This window comes from Piliocolobus tephrosceles, chromosome 16, assembly GCF_002776525.5.
Source record: "Piliocolobus tephrosceles isolate RC106 chromosome 16, ASM277652v3, whole genome shotgun sequence".
Classification (NCBI taxonomy): domain Eukaryota; kingdom Metazoa; phylum Chordata; class Mammalia; order Primates; family Cercopithecidae; genus Piliocolobus; species Piliocolobus tephrosceles.
In genome coordinates, this window is record NC_045449.1 from 66,764,346 (window position 1) to 66,783,476 (window position 19,131).

The 19,131-nt window shown below is 47.8% G+C and overlaps 1 protein-coding gene and 1 pseudogene across 1 annotated transcript; one reads left to right on the top strand and one right to left on the bottom strand.

Annotated features, from left to right (window-relative positions):
- Positions 1–3,192: 3,192 nt before the first annotated feature.
- On the bottom strand, positions 3,193–3,516 carry LOC111542281 (annotated as a pseudogene).
- Positions 3,517–5,237: 1,721 nt separating this feature from the next.
- SSTR2 (somatostatin receptor 2) lies at positions 5,238–11,248 on the top strand. The gene is made up of 2 exons (XM_023211935.3): positions 5,238–5,518; positions 9,757–11,248. The coding sequence occupies exon 2, from the start codon at positions 9,849–9,851 to the stop codon at positions 10,956–10,958; it is 1,110 nt and encodes a 369-aa protein (XP_023067703.1). The 5' UTR covers positions 5,238–5,518; positions 9,757–9,848; the 3' UTR covers positions 10,959–11,248.
- Positions 11,249–19,131: the final 7,883 nt, after the last annotated feature.

The following is a 19,131-nucleotide window of genomic DNA, read 5'->3' on the forward strand; positions in this document are numbered from 1 at the left end:
CTCATCAATAGAAATGGTAAACCTCACCCTGACATTCCCATAAAGATGATAAAAACCACACTGGATACTCAGATTGGTATCTAACACTCCCAAACACATCCAATCCTCCCCTCAGGGCTCTCTTGCTTTCCTCCAGGCTTAATTGCAATGCTTACTTTCACTAAATTGATTGCAGAGTAACATTTTCCCCCATTTAATTCATTAAGCCACTCAGAGACATAATGACCTATTTGGGAATTGCGACTTCCCTGTGGAGCTCCTAGACTATGAACTTCTCTTGGTGAGAGTGAACCAAGCAGCCCCTCCCCATGGAAGGGGCTGGACACTGGCCTGGCCCTTTGTCCTCCTCCTCTTCCTAATTTCCTGCCACCTATTGTCTCTCTGATAACTGCTGACAGAGGGAAGGGTGCTATTTAATTGCTTTAAATACATCAAACAAGCCAGTTGGAAGGTTATCTCCTCTCCAACCCCTCTGTTTTTCTGGCTCAAGGTTTTGTTACTTAGTTACTAACCAAGCTGCAGAGGAAGAAGAGGCAGCCCAATGTGGATTACAGCTCTGACTTCATTCAGCAGATGGAGGGCAGACTCAAAAAAGCCTGGGGGAGCCAAAGGCAGAATAGGAACTTGAGGTTGGCCCCTGAGTGCAGGTGGCAGCTCAAACAGCTCCTTGGAGGCCTTCAGAGGTGGGGAGGGGAGAAGAGAGAGGCATACATTTTCTGGGCAAAATCAACAATCATCCGAGATGACACATTTCTGCTGTCAAGGTCAATGTTGTTCAGAGTCCACTCAGTCAGCTGCAGTAAGACAGGTGTGCCTAACATGGGTGCATCAGTGCTTTCTCCAGGCTGGGCCTGCCCTATCTGATAAGGAGGGGAAGGCTTGACAAGGAAAGTACATGGAGGGGGATGTTGCTTTATTTGGTCATCCACATTAAAGAGCATACAGGGCTACATGTGGTGGCTCACACCTGTAATCCCAGCACTTTGGGATTATTCAGCCTATTCAGGAGGCCGAGGTGGGTGATTACCTGAAGTCAGGAGTTCAAGACCAGCCTGGCCAACATGATGAAACCGCATCTTTACTAAAATTACAAAAATTAGCCAGGCATGGTGGCACCTTCCTGGAGTCCCAGCTACTCGGGAGGCTGAGGCAGCAGAATCACTTGAGCTTGGGAGGCAGAGATTGCTGTGAGCCAACATCACGCCACTGCACTCCAGCTTGGACAACAGAGTGAGACAGAGTCAAAATATATAAAAATTAGGCCAGGCGTGGTGGCTCACACCTGTAATCCCAGCACTTTGGGAGCCCAAGGCGGGTGGATCACTTGAGGTCAGGAGTTTGAGACCAGCCTGGGCAACATGGGAAACCCAGTCTCTGCTAAAAATACAAAACTTAGCAGGGCATGGTGGCGCACATCTGTAATCCCAGCTACTCGGGACACTAAGGCACGAGAATCGCTTGAACCCGGGAGGTGGAGGCGCAGTGAGCTGAGATCACGCCACTGCACTCCAGCCTGGGCAACAGAGTGAGAACCTGTCTCTAAATAAATAAATAAATAAATAAGAGCATACAGAGAGCCACCAACAACTCACCCAAGTTGCCTAGAAGGGTGATGGTTATTTGGTTGAACCTCCAGAAGCAGTCTGTTTTTGCTAGCAGTACTCATATTAAAATTAAAAACAAACAAAAAAAATGCATTCCTTCATCAAAGTCGCCTTTGGGTTGGGGCATGTTGAGAGCCAGTGTTTCATTTCTTGCATGGGTAAGAAAACAGTGTTTTTTCATTTTGTTTTGTTGAGACAGGGTTTCACTCTGTCACCTAGGTTGGAGTGAGTGGCCTGATCACGGCTCGCTGCAGCCTCCACCTCTCTGGGCTCAAGTGATCCTCCTACCTCAGCCTCCTGAATAGCTGGGACTACAGGCACACACCACCATGACCAGTTAATTTTTTAATTTTTTGTTTTTGTAGAGACTGGGTTTTGCCATGCTGCCCAGGCCTGTCTCAAACTCCTACAAAAATTAGCCAGGCATGGTGCCCACCTTGGCCTCCCAAAGTGCTGGGATTACAGCCAGTTATTATTATTTTTTTAGACCTTCCATTTTAATGAAATATTCAGAATAAAATTTGAATAAAGTAAGTAATAAATTAAACAAATTTACAGTTAACAGTTAAATATTTAGGAACATTTAATGTACTAAGTTGTGCAAACAGTACAAATATTTAAGAGTGTTGATTGGGGTAAGGCAATGTCAACTGCAAATAAATGTAAAAGATGAAAGAACAGGGCTGGGCACAGTGGCTCACACCTGTAATCCCATCACTTTGGGAAGTCGAGGCGGGTGGATGACCTGAGGTCAGGAGTTTGAGACCAGCCTGGCCAGCACAGCAAAACCCCGTTTCTACTAAAAACATAAAAAATTAACCAGGTGTGATGGTGGGCACCTGTAATCCCAGCTACTTGGGAAGCTGAGGCAGGAGAATCGCTTGAACCTGGGAGGCAGAGGCTGCAGTGGGCCGAGATTACGTCTCGACACTCCAGCCTGAGCAACAGGAGCAAAACTCCATCTCAAAAAAAAAAAAAAAAAAAAAAGAGGTCTGGCATGGTGGCTCACGCCTGTAATCCCAGCACTTTGGGAGGCAGAGGCGGGTGAATCATGAGGTCAGGAGATCGAGGCCATCCTGGCTAACACGGTGAAACCCTGTCTCTACTAAAAGTACAAAAAATTAGCTGGGCATGGTGGCGGGCACCTGTAGCCCCAGCTACTCGGGAGGCTGAGGCAGGAGAATGGTGTGAACCCAGGAGGCAGAACTTGCAGTGAGCCGAGATCATGCCACTGCACTCCAGCCTGGGAGACAGAGCAGGACTCCATTAAAAAAAAAAGAGAGAAGGAAGGAAGGAAGGAAGGAAGGAAGGAAGGAAGGAAGGAAGGAAGGAAGGAGGGAAAGGAACTTCAAACAGAGCATACTTAGTTATGGGTCTCCTCCCCACACAAAAAAACTCCCTGGACATCAATGATTTCATCCGCTGTGACTGGCAGATAGGCCACATTTCCTGACACCCTGACTCTTCACCTCAAAAGGGTTAGCTTTCCACCACACCAGCAAAGACCCTCAGGACACACGATTCATACCCCTAGCTGAGCGTCTACCCTGAGGTAAGCAGACACTCAGGCAGCTGGGCTGTCCTTGCCCTAATCCCTGCAGTGGTGTCCACACTGAGCCCTGCAGCACTGGTAGAAGGTGGTCTTTGGCTCATCTGCAGAGCGGCTCTGAAGCTACATGCAGTAAGCACAAGGAGGTTCTCATTTACATGACTCTGCAGTAGAGTCAACATCCTCCCAGGCAGCTGCTCTCCCAAGTCCATCATCCACTTCTTTCAGCTTTTAGTACTTCCGATTTGTTACCTTGTGGGTGATGTTGTGCACACAGGGCCACGTGTTGCAAGCGAAGTGGTGGCAGCGCTGTCCCTCCTCCACGATCAGCCCGTCCCTGCAGCCAGGGTAGAACAGCAGCATCATCTCGGACTCTGCTGCCTTCAGTTATTATTTTTTCAATGAAACATACATTTGGTATTAACCGTTTGAGAACTTTTAAAAGATAACATAGTACAAAGGGAAGGAATTTGAGGGCAGAGTGGACACTTCGTGGCTCTTCCTTCTTTTCCGGGAAACCAGCCAGGTTACTGGTTTTAAACTGGAGGTGGCAACAGGCATTGCAGCAACTGTGTGGCCAGAGGATACCGAGTTCCCCTGAGTGCAATTCCACGATGCCCTCCTGATACCATTATACCTCTCTGCCTCTCCCTCTTCTCACTAATGGCGAGCAGACACAGTCCTCTTCTTGTGAGCTACCCACCCCAGCCCTTCCAATTGCATGCACATGTCTAAAAGAGATGCTGGCTCCCAGACTGACTCCTGGAACTTAAGGCAATTGCAGCTCAATTTCCATCTTGCCCTGAGCTCCAGGATGCCAAGAGTTAAGCCCTATCGTGAAGGGAAAACGCTTAACCTTTCACGCCCCCGCATGAGGGTCCCCTCTCTTCCCGCTCCCCCGCCTCTCAGAGAGAGAGATGGAAACCCCTGATCCCCATCTTACAGTGGGTACAAGATACAATTTGGCCCAGATAGAAGAGAGCAGCTGGCTGCTGCTATACCTGGTGGTTCCTTTCCCGTGTCACTCATGTATCTCTAGGGCTCACCGCACCTGCCACACAGCTTCTGGACTTTTACTTTTCCCTGGTGAATTCTAAATCAAATAATAGGATGGACAAATCAAGGCAGCTCAGCTCACAGAGAAAGCTAGTTGGGGTTTGCTTTCTGTTTTCACATCCTCTAACACTGTACTGAGGATGGTGTGTGTGTGCGTGTGTGTACGTATGTACTTGGAGGAGGGTGAGGAAGGGGAGGCTGCAGGATTGATTATGACTTATTAAACTATTGGAAAAGAGGCTGAATCATCACAGTCAAAAAGAAATAGCTGCAACTCCATGTGATGTAACTCCCACTTCTTGCCTGTTCCCCTTTGCTCCCTCACAGCATGTAGGAGGGACTGTGCTGGGTCAGACCAGCAGGTGCTGACTGACGTGGCTACAGCAAGGGGACCACCTATATGGCCGCTGCACCTCCAAGTTGTGGGACGCAGGGACAGCTGGGACCAGTCGACCTCCACTGACCCTCTGATGGCTCCTAGGACTGAATCTTGGACTCCAGGTGTGGGTTTACATGCCCTGCGCTCATTGGGAACTGCACGGAGAAGCGCTGTCCCCTGAGCCCTTTTTCTCCCTATCCTTAGCCTGGCCCTGCGCACTGCTCCCTGCGCCCGGGGCTGGCCCACGGTAAACACAGTTTTGCTAACTTGTTTGGCTAAGAAAATCACAGAGGTCCCGGTGTAAATCTGGGTCACCCCGGCCGCCACTCCAGCTGCCTAGAATATGCTAGGTGGAAGGGAATCGATTCTGTGAAATCAGAGGGAAAATAGCGCTTGTCCTTGCCATGAGTCTTGAGGAGAACGAAAACGCTTAACCTTTCACGCCCCCGCATGCGGGTCCCCTCTCTTCTCGCTTCCCAGCTGTCTGTAAGCTCTGCCCGCTGCCACCTGCAGGCGTTTCAGTCGGTCTCACCCCTGTCCTTCTACAGGACCCGGGAGGAGGGGTTGGGGGAGGGCGGAGCGAAGCCGCTGTGACGTAGCGGGAGGGGGGCGTGGGGAAATGTGCCGAGGGGCCCGTGCTGCCTGGGCCAGTCGAAGCGGCGCAGCCACCCATGCGCGCGCGCTCGAAAGACCACCGGCGCCCAGAGCCCCAGTCTGAGGCTTGGCGCCGGGGGGTCTGCGGGCGAGGCGAGCTCTCTACGGGCCAGGGGCTAGTGGGAGCCGGCACAAGACGGTGGAGGAGCCAGAAACCCCAAACGTCCGGCGCCGGGCGCTAGCCAAGCTGCTGCGCGCCCCGAAGCCCAGCTGGCTCGGAGACAGCCGCTGGGTGTCGGGAGACCGGAGTTAGCGGACTGCAGCGGAAGAGCAAAGGTGAGGAGTGTGGTGTGTGTGCGTGTGTGTGTGTGAGACAGAGATGAAGGGAGCGAGAAGCGCACTTGGGCACCTGTGTGCATCTGCGCTGATGGTGGTGTGCCCATCCGAGTGCCTGTCCCGGGGCGTGATTCTCCGCTCTTGTGCTTTTTGGGGTGATTGTAGTAGGAATGAACGACAGCGGGTACCCCTGCCTGAGTAAGGGGGCTGTGGGTAGAGTGTGCTGGAACGGACGTGTCCTCACAGCCTCATGCCCGTGTGCGTGGCGTGTGCCCTTTAGCCCGAGATTTCAGGTGGTAGCTGCGACGGATGACAACTTCTCTCCCAGCGCCCTGCAAGAGAGACCCGGCGCGAGAGGAGCGAGGCCGTGAGGTGCTAGCTGGGGCTCCTGCGGGAGCGCACCCGGAGATCCGAGCCTGCCAGAGGCAGGCGGCGGCGCAGAGCAGAGAAAGGGAGGCTTCTTTCCTGTTCTTTTCCTCGCCCAGCCGGGGAGATAGACGCTGAACGATCTAGGATCCGTCCCCGTCCCCCACCTCGGGACAGAAAGGACGGTTTGTCTAGGTTTGGAGAGACCAAACCACTGCATAGCCCGTGCCCGAAAGCCGCTGGCCAAGTCCCCAAGCGACTGTCTTCTGCGCCCCGATATCTCTGTCCTCAGCGCCCCAACCCACCATCCCCGGCACCCCTGCTCTGCGTTTAGAGACTGGGCGTGCTGGCGCTACAATCTTCACTCTTCCCTCGTCTTCCTGGAAACGGCACGGAGTTCTTTGGGAAACCCTTGCTCTTAGGATCAGCGAGTTGGAAGGCCAGGAGGACTTTCTGTGCCAGCCGGGAGCATCGGCTCCGCGGTCCTGACACTCGCCCCTCGGTTTCTCAACCCCGTAGGCCAGCACCGCCCCGGCTTTTCCCAGACGCTCACGCGCCGCGGTGGTCTACAGGGGCTTTTATCACCCTGCTAATGGGGGCTCTCGCTCCAGCGGCGCAGAGACCAAGCCGGGTTCTGAAGGCCCCAAGGGAGGCGGGGGTGGGAAGTGAATGCGGAAAGATGATGGGGAGAGGAGAAACTGAAGCTGAGCAGGATTTAGGACCTCCCCTGATGTCCGGTCGCCATCCCAACACTCATTTTTTGGGCTGGTAACCACAGCCCCTACGTAAAAGGGAGGCGGGGGTGCAGGTGCGTGAGACCATTCTTACCCTCCTCTCCACAGAGCCTGGACTTGGTTCAGAGGAAACCAACCACTAGCCATTTTCAGCATCTAACAATTATTGGGCTGGAAAAACAAAGAATGCAGAAAACCAAACTTCCTTGTACATTTAATTTAACCACAATTCAACAAGAATTGGCTGCCTGGCATTGGAATATTCTTTCTCTGAAACAAAAATGAAACAGAAATCTCTGGAAGACCTTAAGCGGCTGACTTCTTTGTTAAATAAATCTCCCCATGATTTAAGTTCATTTCTTGCTTAGAGGAGCCTTCCCACTCTCAACCGGCTCCCCAGCCTCCCACCTCCACCACCTTCACCAAGACTCTGAACCCTGTCTGTTGCTATCATTAAGCAATTCTGTCCCATTGAGTGAAACTCCAGTTAAAATGACCAAGTTAGGGCTGGAAAGCAACACTCAACCCTCCCTCATACTCCCTGCACTATCATCGTTCCTGGCCCAAAAGCTCTTAGACGGGGCTCTGCCAGCCCAGAGGGACTCCGTGTTACCTGGACATTGGAGGGTGACCATTCATGTTTATAGATGGGGCCCTGGAAATCCCCATGATAAGGTACACTCTAATTGCAGGCAGCTTGAATAGGATTCTGGCTCTGTAGAATTAATCCAACTGACAAGATGGTTAGAAATGATAATGAAATTACCCAAGTTAATCCAGGGATACTAACCACAGTTTCTGTACAACTTGTTTTCATTGCTGCCAGTCTATGGTTTTTTACCCAATACAGACATGAAATTCCAGGTCCTCCAAATACTTCACCAAATGGTCAGCCACAAAGCCCAGATCTCACTGCACAGTTGTGTGGTAGGGAAATGAGCACAAAAGGAACCAGCAATGCACCTGGCAGTTCAGAATGAATCAGAGGCAAAGGTGAGCAAGGATCCTCAAGCACTTGTTGCTGGCCAAGTCTCCTTTAACTCATCTGAAGTCTTTCCAAGGATTCAGGAGTAATCTTCCATCTACACCCTGGCACCAGGAAAAGTACCTAGCTCAGGGGAAATGTGTCAGCCGAGTGAATTATTCCCACTCTGCTGAACATATCACCCTTTGAACATCTCGCCTCTTCCTAGATTGGCCTCTTTGCTGTCTTCCTGCCTCACTCTTCATACACCCAAGACCCAGCTCAAACATTTCTCTTTGGAAGCCTCCTCTGAGTCCCCCAGGAAAGGAAGGCATTCTTAAGTTGGTCGTTTCTCTCTCATGCAATTCCCACCCTGTATGAGCTGACTTCCTTTCCTATCTCCCCTTTTAAATTATCACCTTCTAGAGGGCACTAGCCAAGTTTGTTTTTTTTTTTTTTTTTTTTTTTTTTTTTGTGACGGAGTCTCGCTCTGTCGCCCAGGCTGGAGTGCAGTGGCGCGATCTCGGCTCATTGCAAGCTCCGCCTCCCAGGTTCACGCCATTCTCCTGCCTCAGCCCCCCGAGTAGCTGGGACTACAGGAGCCCGCTACCACGCCCGGCTAATTTTTTGTATTTTTTAGTAGAGATGGGGTTTCACCGTGTTAGCCAGGATGGTCTCAATCTCCTGACCTCGTGATCCACCTGCCTCAGCCTCCCAAAGTGCTGGGATTAGAGGCGGGAGCCACCTCGCCGGGTCAGTTTGTTCATTTCTACATCCCTGCCGTTAGCACAAAGAAGCCCCCTGCCCACCCCAACCCCGTGATATTTTTTGAATGGCTGTATATCAATCATTTAAATATGGGATGAACTATCGTTTTAGATCTTAAGCCAAGCCAATAGTGTTCCAATTATTTTCTCAGCAAGGAAGTAACACAGGAGTCAGTTGCTTCAAACCAAAGCCCAATTACCAGCCGTTCAGTCTCTAGGCCACCGAGGAGCAGAGGGGATGCCTTGAGACGTGCAAAAGACTTGGGGCCAGGTGGCCTGTGTTCACATCCCAGCTGCACCAGTTATGTACAAGAGAATGGGAGTGAGCTCCTTAAACTGTCTAAGCCTCAGTTTCAACATCTCTAAAATGGGGGTAATTATCCCTACCACCTAGGACAGTTGGGGAGATCAAGGGAATTGTGGGTGTGAATGAATTCTATCAGTGCTGGAAGCCTTCTGCTTACTTCTATGAAAGAGCTTGTGTCCCACACCTGTTTCCCGTTTTTGCCCTTAATTAGAAAATGGCAGGCAAATTCTCTGGGGTGTTACAGCACTTGGGAGCAGCGTCCCCTTAGGGACTTTGGGAAAGAGCTCTTGAGGAAGTCAAGCATTAGGTATTGGAAAACAAAAATAGAAGAAAAGCAAAACATAAACTGAAGCCTACATTTCAAAAATGAAAGCATACCAGACTTTTATTTTTAATACCGAAGACTATAAATTGGTTCACCATGCAGGTAGATTTCAATACATCAGAGATAATGAGATGGTAGAGGAAAACATGGGGGGAAAACAACACTTATGAGGTTCCCATTATGAGCCCAACGCAATGCTCGGCGTTTTCACATACATTCCATCATTTAACCTTCATGACACCCCCCTGTGAACAAATAAGAGTCAGAACCATTAAGGGCCAGGCAGCGGTCACACGGGCTCACCAGTGCAACCCGGTTTGTTCTACCTCTAGAGTCTGGGTTTTTTCCACTATGGCATTTTCAGAACGGAAAGACTCCAAGGCGGTCAGCAAGTCAGCACAGACTTCCTGGTAGGGAAGAGGCCAGGAATGTCAGTGTCAGACCCTTCCGAGGTCAGGCACTGAACTTCTCCAAGCTCTGCCTTTCTGCAGTTTAGATCAGTCCACTTCGTAGGGGTCAAAGTATGTGCTTTTTGAAGCCACAGCCCTCCCCAACATGTGCGTCAGCAGATGATGGCTAAACTCAAACCCTTCCCTAGTATTGGAAAAACTACTCAAAAACTGATGAGGAACTCTAGAGCTTAATGTTGATGCGGAAAGATAATACATTTTTCAATGTAAGAGTATGTCTGAGAGGGTAAACCAGAAGTGTGTAAATTTGGTGAGAGTTTAAACAGCTCGTGACCGACGGGCCAATCTTCCTTTTTTCCTTCCAGATGTCACACTGGATCCTTGGCCTCCAGGGTCCGTTAAGGTGAGAATAAGATCTCTGGACTGACTGGACCTAGCCTAAGACCGAAAAGCAGCCATGGACACGGTGGATAAGCCACTCAATGGAAGCCACACATGGCTATCCATTCCATTTGACTTGAATGGCTCTGTGGTGTCAACCAACACCTCAAACCAGACAGAGCCATACTATGACCTGACGAGCAATGCAGTCCTCACATTCATCTATTTTGTGGTCTGCATCATTGGGTTGTGTGGCAACACACTTGTCATTTACGTCATCCTCCGCTATGCCAAGATGAAGACCATCACCAACATTTACATCCTCAACCTGGCCATCGCAGACGAGCTCTTCATGCTGGGTCTGCCTTTCTTGGCTATGCAGGTGGCTCTGGTCCACTGGCCCTTTGGCAAGGCCATCTGCCGGGTGGTCATGACTGTGGATGGCATCAATCAGTTCACCAGCATCTTCTGCTTGACAGTGATGAGCATCGACCGATACCTGGCTGTGGTCCACCCTATCAAGTCGGCCAAGTGGAGGAGACCCCGGACGGCCAAGATGATCACCATGGCTGTGTGGGGAATCTCTCTGCTGGTCATCTTGCCCATCATGATATATGCTGGGCTCCGGAGCAACCAGTGGGGGAGAAGCAGCTGCACCATCAACTGGCCAGGTGAATCTGGGGCTTGGTACACAGGGTTCATCATCTACACTTTCATCCTGGGGTTCCTCGTACCCCTCACCATCATTTGTCTTTGCTACCTGTTCATTATCATCAAGGTGAAGTCCTCTGGAATCCGAGTGGGCTCCTCCAAGAGGAAGAAGTCTGAGAAGAAGGTCACTCGAATGGTGTCCATCGTGGTGGCTGTCTTCATCTTCTGCTGGCTTCCCTTCTACATATTCAACGTTTCTTCCGTCTCCATGGCCATCAGTCCCACCCCAGCCCTTAAAGGCATGTTTGACTTTGTGGTGGTCCTCACCTATGCTAACAGCTGTGCCAACCCTATCCTATACGCCTTCTTGTCTGACAACTTCAAAAAGAGCTTCCAGAATGTCCTCTGCTTGGTCAAGGTGAGCGGCACAGATGACGGGGAGCGGAGTGACAGTAAGCAGGACAAATCCCGGCTGAATGAGACCACGGAGACCCAGAGGACCCTCCTCAATGGAGACCTCCAAACCAGTATCTGAACTGCTTGTAGGGTAGGGAAAAAACCAAGCCATGCTCTGTCTACTGGCAATGGGCTCCCTACCCGCACCCGCTTCCTTCCTCCCACCCCTCACACCTGGCTTCTAGAATAGAGAATTGCTCAGCATGAGTCCAATTCAGAGAACAGTATTTGAGTCAGCTTGTCTGATTGAATGATAATGTGCTAAATTGATGACCTCCCCCTTAAAGCGAACATTGAAATGCAGGTAGGCAATTCAAAGTCTGGAGAAGAGGGATCATGCCTGGCTATCATCTTTAGAAACAACAAAAATAGAAGAAAAAAAAAAAGTATCTGTGTGTTCATGTATGTAAAACTCAATATGTAATCTTGTGTTTTTATATTTATCCTAGTATATTCCTATTTATTCTCTGTATAGGCATTACCTACGTTCCCGTGTTCACATACACAGGTATCTAATTCGAGTGTGCATAGCGTAGATGGACATTTGCCACAATACAGTGCCCGCAGAAATGGACTTATCATGAAGTCAATAGACAAGTTCAAGCTTCAGGGATCTCTCTTGCACGGGCCTTTCCAAGGCCCAGGAGGGACCTGGGCAGTATGTTCATGTGGTCATATGTTTTTGTAAAAAATTGTGAAAGTAAGACATTTTTGTATTGTTTTTCTTAAAGAGGACCCTCCTATAAGCTTCAAACCTCAAAAACTTCTAGCCTCTGCCCTTGCGGATTTGCTTCATTAATTTCAGGCAAGTTAGGACAATGTAAGAAGGGAAAGGGAGAAGATATTTGAAGAACCAGAACATAAATTCATATGTTTCCACTTCTCAGATATAATCAGAGAATTCTTCATTTGCCCAAAAGGACTCAAGTGGTCGTGGTCATCCATCATTGTATTTATCAAGACAAAGCCAACTTTGTTAGAAGATTGCATTTTGTTCTTTTCAGATTGCTTTAGTTTTTCTTAGGGAGCCATGAGAGGGGAGAATCACTAACATGAAAGGCAAAAGATGGACTATGATTCCTGTGGAGAAACAATTTTATTCTCTCCATCGTGAAAATAAGTGAATAAGAGTGAAGCGAAATTACACCTTTATGAGAAACCATAAAATTGTTTTTATTTTTCAGGCCAGACATAGCTTCCTAATGAAAGAAAATGGAAATGTAATTCAACGACTCCTCAAAGGGGATTTTAGAGGACTTCATACAAAGCTGGGCATTAAGAAAACCACAATGCATGGCTGGGCGCGGTGGCTCATACCTGTAATCCCAGCACTTTGGGAGGCCAAGGTGGGTAGATCACCTGAGGTCAGGAGTTCGAGACCAGCCTGGCCAACATGGTGAAACCCCATCTCTACTAAAAATACATCAATTAGCCGGGCAAGGTGGCATGTGGCTGTAATCCCAGCGGCTCGGGAGGCTGAGGCAGGAGAATCACTTGAACCCGGGAAGTGGAGGTTGCAGTGAGCTGAGATTGTGCCACTGCACTCCAGCCTGGGCAACAAGAGAAAACTCAGTCTCAAAAAAAAAAAAAAAAAAACAATGCCAAAATACATACTAAAGACCACAGGACACTGTTCATAAAACAAAAGCACCCTTTCCTGCCAATGAGCATGCAGCGTGCAGGGGGTGTGGTCTGAGTGTTGGTAGGGCTCCACCACTTGGAAATACTGCTGTGCCGCCTTCCCCGCTGACTGTATACACAGTAACTGTCATATCTTTAATGCCATGGACTCTCTGAGCCGCTCTGCAAGGACTATTGTAGACAGGCACTTCACACCATAAAGTGGCATTTTTTTTTTGTTCCCCAAACTGACATTTACAAGCGATAAGAAAAGAGACTATGTCCATTTCAGTGACTGATCATTTTCCAGAGTACAAAGAAATACACACCTGGGTGTCTGCAAGGATGTTATCATCTTTGGGTTTTGTCTGAGAGCATCACTCAGCATCTCACACATAGATTTTACCATATTTTTAAATGAGCTTTCCTCTTCTGGCTCCCTAAGCAAGCGCTGTTGGCCAGTGGGAGTGACTAACTGCTCCACCTGTGGGTGTCCTTCTTAATGTGCTGCTTTTTCTGTGTAATTCACACCACCTCATTGCCAAAAGTACTTCCTGTGGCTCAGAAAAATATGTTCAATAAGATTTTGGATAGATAAATCCATACAAAAATAAAAAGAAGTACAGTTATAAAACAAGACTATAGAAAAAGTTGTTGTAGAAATTGCATGCAGTAAAATCCCACACCATTAGTAAAAGTAAGGTCAACTGCAAGTTCAGCTCAGGGCTTCCTAGCAGCCATGTTTAGCAAAGTGTGACTTTTTATTTTTATTTTTTAATAAAAACAAGCAAAGATTTGGAAGAAAATGCTTTAGACCTAACTTTACAATTATTATAACATGAGATGTTCCAGGGTCCTTGAATAAATGCTGAGTTTTAGGGAAATGATTCCAAGGGACCAAGAATTGGTAGAAATAAATTCAAGGCAGAGAAGACTAACTCTATAGGCCAGGCATGATGGCTTATGCCTGTAATCAGCACTTTGGGAGGCTGAGGTGGGTGGATTGCCTGAGATCAAGAGTTCAAGACCAGCCTGGCTAACACGGTGAAACCCTGTCTCTGTTAAAAATACAAAAAATTAGCCAGGCGTCGTGGTGAGCGCCTGTAATCCCAGCTACTCGGGAGGCTGAGGCAGGAGACTGACTTGAACCCGGGAGGTGGAGGTTGCAGTGAGCCGAGATCGTGCCATTGCACTCCAGCCTGAGCAACAAGAGCGAAACTTCGTCTCAAAAACAAAACAAAAACAAAAACACTAATTCTATAGTACTCATGACCCTGCAACCAGAGAAACTACCTGTAGGGAGGCCAGAGTCCAAAGCAGCCACCGGGAACCTGAAAATGAAATGCAGACCCAGGCATTTGTGGGTCTTCATCAGCAGGATGACCATTCTAAGGCTAACAGACAGGCCTTTAAATCTGATGCTATAATTCCATTCAAATACACAGTTAGGTTTCTATCATAGGGAAAGCTATTCTCCACTTTTTGAAATATCTGTTTCAAAGATAACTTGCTCTCTGGTTTTCTTTTATCTAAAAGAGAGAAGCAACATGCTAATTTAAAGGTTAACATCATTTTAATTCAAAAATTTCAGTCTCCATTCCATATTTAATGATGAAGACAAATCTGCTGGGTGCTGGGAGGGAATAAAAAGTAATGCACCCCATTGATTTCAGAGTATCTAATCACTTGGGTTATGCAAGCTGCTACTTACCTGCCATTAGCATGGGTAGTTAAGTGCTGATTAAACCTAAGTGGACTCAGTGAAAAAGATATTGGGAAAGATAATATGATATTGCGGCCTATGTTGAATGATGTTAGCTTGTGCGTCAGTAACAGAGTTGGGTAATACTGGACGTGTAGATGAAACTTTAGCAGTGTTGAGCACGGTGCTCATGCCTGTAATCCCAGCACTTTAGGAAGCCGAGGCAGGCGGATCACCTGAGATCAGGAGTTCAAGACCAGCCTGGCCAACATGGGGAAACCCTGTCTCTACTAAGAATACAAAAATTAGCCGGGTGTGGTGGCGGGCGCCTGTAATCCCAGCTACTCGGGAGGCTGAGGCAGGAGAATCGCTTGAACCCGGGAGGTGGAGGTTGCAGTGAGCCAAGATCGCGCCACTGCACTTCAGCCTGGGTGACAGAGCAAGATTCCATTTCAAAAAAAAAAAAAAGAAGAAGAAGAAAAAGAAACTTAAGTGGGGTTCATACCATAGCATGGCACAATCTAGAAGGCAGAGGGACTTTGGAGAATAAAATGACATGCAGAGAGGAACATGCGGGCTGGTGGATGGGGCTTCTAGACCTGGCAGTGAACTGGAGTCTATTTGCTTACACAAATTTAACTTTCTCTCCATAACGGAATACAAGTGTTTCTTGCCGAAGCTCGCGGTCCTAGCTGCCCTAGATGAGGAGCACCGTGCTGGAAAAGTGCACAGGCTGATCACAGTGACAGGTAGGGAGCAAAGGACTGTCAAAATACATGTTCTGGGCTGGGGATGGTGGCTCACACCTGTGATCCCAGCACTTTGGGAGGCCGAGGCAGGGGAATTGCTCGAGCCCAGGATTCTGAGACTAGCCTGGGCAATATGGTGAGACCCTGTCTCTTAAAAAAAGAAAGAAAAAAAGTTTCATATTCCTGATCAGCTCTGAATGTGAGTATTCAATGAAGACAGTAAAGTTACAGTGGAAGGCACACATGACCTTTGGCCTTGCTAAAAAACAGTGGCTGAAGGTCTAGCAAACAGAACGCTCATCTTAGGTTACCTGTTGATTTAAAAACAACAACAACAAAAAATCCATAAAAATAGTAAAATATAAAAACAAATTAATGTTTTATAAACCCTGGGGAAAATAATTTCAGCAAAGTACAAAAATTTAAAGCATTCCTTTCTTTAATTTTGTAATTCTTTACTGTAGAACAGCTCAAAATATCAGTTCTGTTTTAAGTAACAGAATTGCTAACTGAGCAGGGAAATGTAATTTGGATTGTAAAATTCTTGCTTTAATAAAAATTCCTTAAACAGTAAAAAAAAAAAAAAAAAAAGGAGAAGGAAAAAAAGAAAGGTGGCAAGAGAAGTATCAAAAGTTTCCATAGATGGTTGGGAAGATATGATTAGTGTTTCCAAAACGTGTATCATTCTAAGAATCCCAATAGCTGGCAAGCCAAGCAGTGGAACTTAAAGTAATGACAATCAATCACTTGTCTCATCCACGTTTTTGTCAAATTCAAAAACACCATATTTCCCATCAAACATTCTGTCAGAGTAAACCTTTACCTAAGTTCTTGTTTTGCTTTTAATATGTGACTTTCTGGGAACATTCTCATGGGCAGTCTCTAATTTTTTATTTTTTTTGAGACAGAGTTTCGCTTTTTCACCTAGGCTGGAGTGCAGTGGCACGATCTTGGCTCACTGCAACCTCCGCCTCCCGGGTTCAAGTGATTCTCCTGCCTCAGCCTCCCAAGTAGCAGGGATTACAGGCATGCGCCACCACGCCCAGCTAATTTTTGTATTTTTAGTGGAGATGGGGTTTTGCCATGTTGGCCAGGCAGGTCTCAAACTCTTGACCTCAGGTGATGAGATGGGGTTTTGCCATGTTGGCCAGGCAGGTCTCAAACTTGACCTCAGGTGATCCGCCTGCCTCAGTGTCCCAAAGTGCTGGGATTACAGGCATGTGCCACCACGCTCGGCCAATTTTTCATCATCTCTCTCTTTCCTGGCATTATTGAAGGGACAGGCTGGGTTGGGGGGGGTGGCGCAGGGAAAGAACACCTCTTTGCTTAGATATTGGTGTCTAGTGGGGATACTAAGTTCATTTCCTGATCCTGCTAGGCCTGGAAGCAGGAAAGAAATGTCCTGGTTAGAGATAAAATTGTCCTCTCCTTTTAGGAATATGCCTGTTAAGGAATATGATGCAAAGCCACCTTCAACGAAATCTGAAATGACACCCCACAGCCTTGTCCACTCCAATTACTCAGTGACAGGGCCTCCAGTTGCTTAAGCCATAGAGAAGGCCCCTTTGTAGTGGGAGTCACTGAAGACAGAAAGGGAAGCCCAGGATGAACCCAATGCTAAGGGCTGCTGGGGGCCACCAAATAAGACTGTTTTAGCCCTGGACACAGAGGGAGACACGGTCATCCCAGATTCTTACAAAGAATACATTGCCAAGGACCCTGAAGGAAATCTGCTAGTCTCAAGAGAGGAAGACTCACGACCAGCTCTCTGGGACTACCTGTCAACTCAGCAGGTGCAGCCAGGGAAGAGCCATGTTTCTTCTGCCCTCCCAGTGGGCTAGACTATCAGTTCCTGGGAGGGTTCCTGTCCCCACGTAAGGGGATACGTACATTGCTGAGTACGCTGATATCTTTTTCATGGGTATGATTTTTTAACAAGAAAGCTAAATGGTTCTCGTGTAACATAACTGGTACAGTTTCGCTGTGTCCCCACCCAAATTTCATCTTGAACTGCAGCTCCCATAATCCCCATGTGTTGTGGGAGGAACCCAGTGGGAGGTAACTGAATCATGGGAGCAGTTACCTCCATGCTGTTCTCGTGATAGCGAGTGAGTTCTCACGAGATCTGATGGTTTTATAAGGGGCTTTCCCCCCTCCTTCGCTCTGCACTTCTCCTTGCTGCCATCATGTGAAGAAGGACATGTTTGCTTCCCCCTTCTGCCATGATTGTAAGTTTCCTGAGGCCTCCTCAGCCATGTTGAACTTTGAGTTAATTAAACCTCTTTCCTTTATAAATTACTCAGTTTCAGGCATGTCTTTATTAGCAGCGTGAGAACGGACTAATGCAATAACCAAGGCTTGGTGGCTTTCTTAACATAAACCAGCATCCCACTTCTCAGGAGACGTGGATGGTGTTCTAAGGCTCTCAAGTTCTCAACTTGTACCTTCACTCTAGTTTGTGCTCCCAAGCATGTGCACACATAAACATGTAATGTACATGCATGTAGGTGGTATGACAGAACACACGTGTGATGCTTCACATGTATGATGCCCTCCTTTTGTCCACTGCCCTTCTCCAGCCTATTTCCATGGCTCAGTCTACATCTGCTCATCTTGTTTGCTTAAGTACCATGCATGTGAAAGACATGCTCATGTGTGTATATTCATGCACATACATGTGAGGCACACGTGATGCACATGTGCACTTGGGAGGTATGTGTGTGACATATGTGTACACACAGTATACACCCTATATTGCCTCGGCAAGACCTCAATGCAGAGATTCTCCAGCAGCTTTAAACAGAGGGTGATGAGTATAATTTGAGTAACTCATCTCAAATCTAGGGATTTGTAGTCTTTTTTTTTTTTTGGAGACAGAATTTCGCTTTTTTTGCCCAGGCTGGAATGCAGTGGCACGATCTTGGCTCACTGCAACCTCCACCTCCCAGGTTCAAGCGATTCACCTGTCTCAGCCTCCCCAGTAAGTGGGATTACAGGCATGTGCCATCACGCCTGGCTAATTTTTTTGTATTTTTAGTACAGATGAGGTTTCACTATGATGGCCAGGCTGGTCTCGAACTCCTGACCCCAAGTGATCCACCCACCTCAGCCTTCCAAAGTGCTGGAATTACAGGCATAAGCCACCCTGCCTGGGGGCCACCAAATAAGACCAAATAAGGCCACCAGTTAGTCATTTTTTCTAGACTGCTGCCACAATAGGGAGGAGGGCATTGTGCATAAACTAATTTTTTACCCAGAGAATTCCGTGCTAGATCACAGACTGCATGCCTAGCATGCCTAGCCCCAGCCAGCTGTCCCTTCCTCAATTCAACAACAACAACAACAACAAAGAATTGGCAAAAGGGTGTGATGGTTTCCTACAAATCACCCCCACCACTCCATCAGCATAAAGCACTTGTACTGCTAACATTTTGCATTAAAAAAAGATGTAATTTCTTCACAGAAAAATCACTGAAAATAATTCTTAAATTGAGTCTCATCAATGACAGCATCTTAACAGACATTTCTTCCCCCTGGCCCTCCCGACCATGCTTCTTAAACAAATCCAAGGCTGAACCCTAAGGGGAAGCTGTGATACTCTGCCACTGAGAAAATGAATGACTGCTCTCTTCCTTGCCCGTGAGCGCACCTCTGCAAAAGAGTCTCTTAAACAGAAAAGAAACCCTATCCTTGTCCATGGTCCTGCTTGTTTATTTCCATGGCTTGGGATAGCTACCTTGGCTCATCTTGTTTGCTTAAGTATCAGCCAGTGTGTGATGGAGAAGAGGGTGTTGTTATATCTTTCTTTGAGCAACGGAAGTCTGATCTCCAGGGTTCGTTCTCAAGATTAATTAAAGCTAGCCTAGTCTCAGCTGTGCTGTCAGCCCAGCCTGCTAGACACTCACAGAGCAAAGGCTTGGGTGGAAGGAAGACTTAACTTTGTTTGCCTTCAGCTTAAGCACTTTTTGGCAGATGAAAATCCTGTCCTAAATAGCTCTTCCAAATTCCCAGGTGGATGGGCTTGGGAGATGACAGACCACAGCTGTTCCACTTTTCTTCTCTGCACCTTCACGTGACCACCTATCTCCAAGGGTTTGCAAGCTCAAAGGTAGCAGAACATGCAACTTCAGCCATACCATGTGGCCTCCTCGAAGGTCTGTCTTTGCAGACCAGGAAACCTA

What these genes read in the sequence shown, in the direction of transcription:
- SSTR2 (XM_023211935.3), top strand. Translation starts at nt 9,849, where the DNA reads ATGGACACGGTGGATAAGCCACTCAATGGAAGCCACACATGGCTATCC.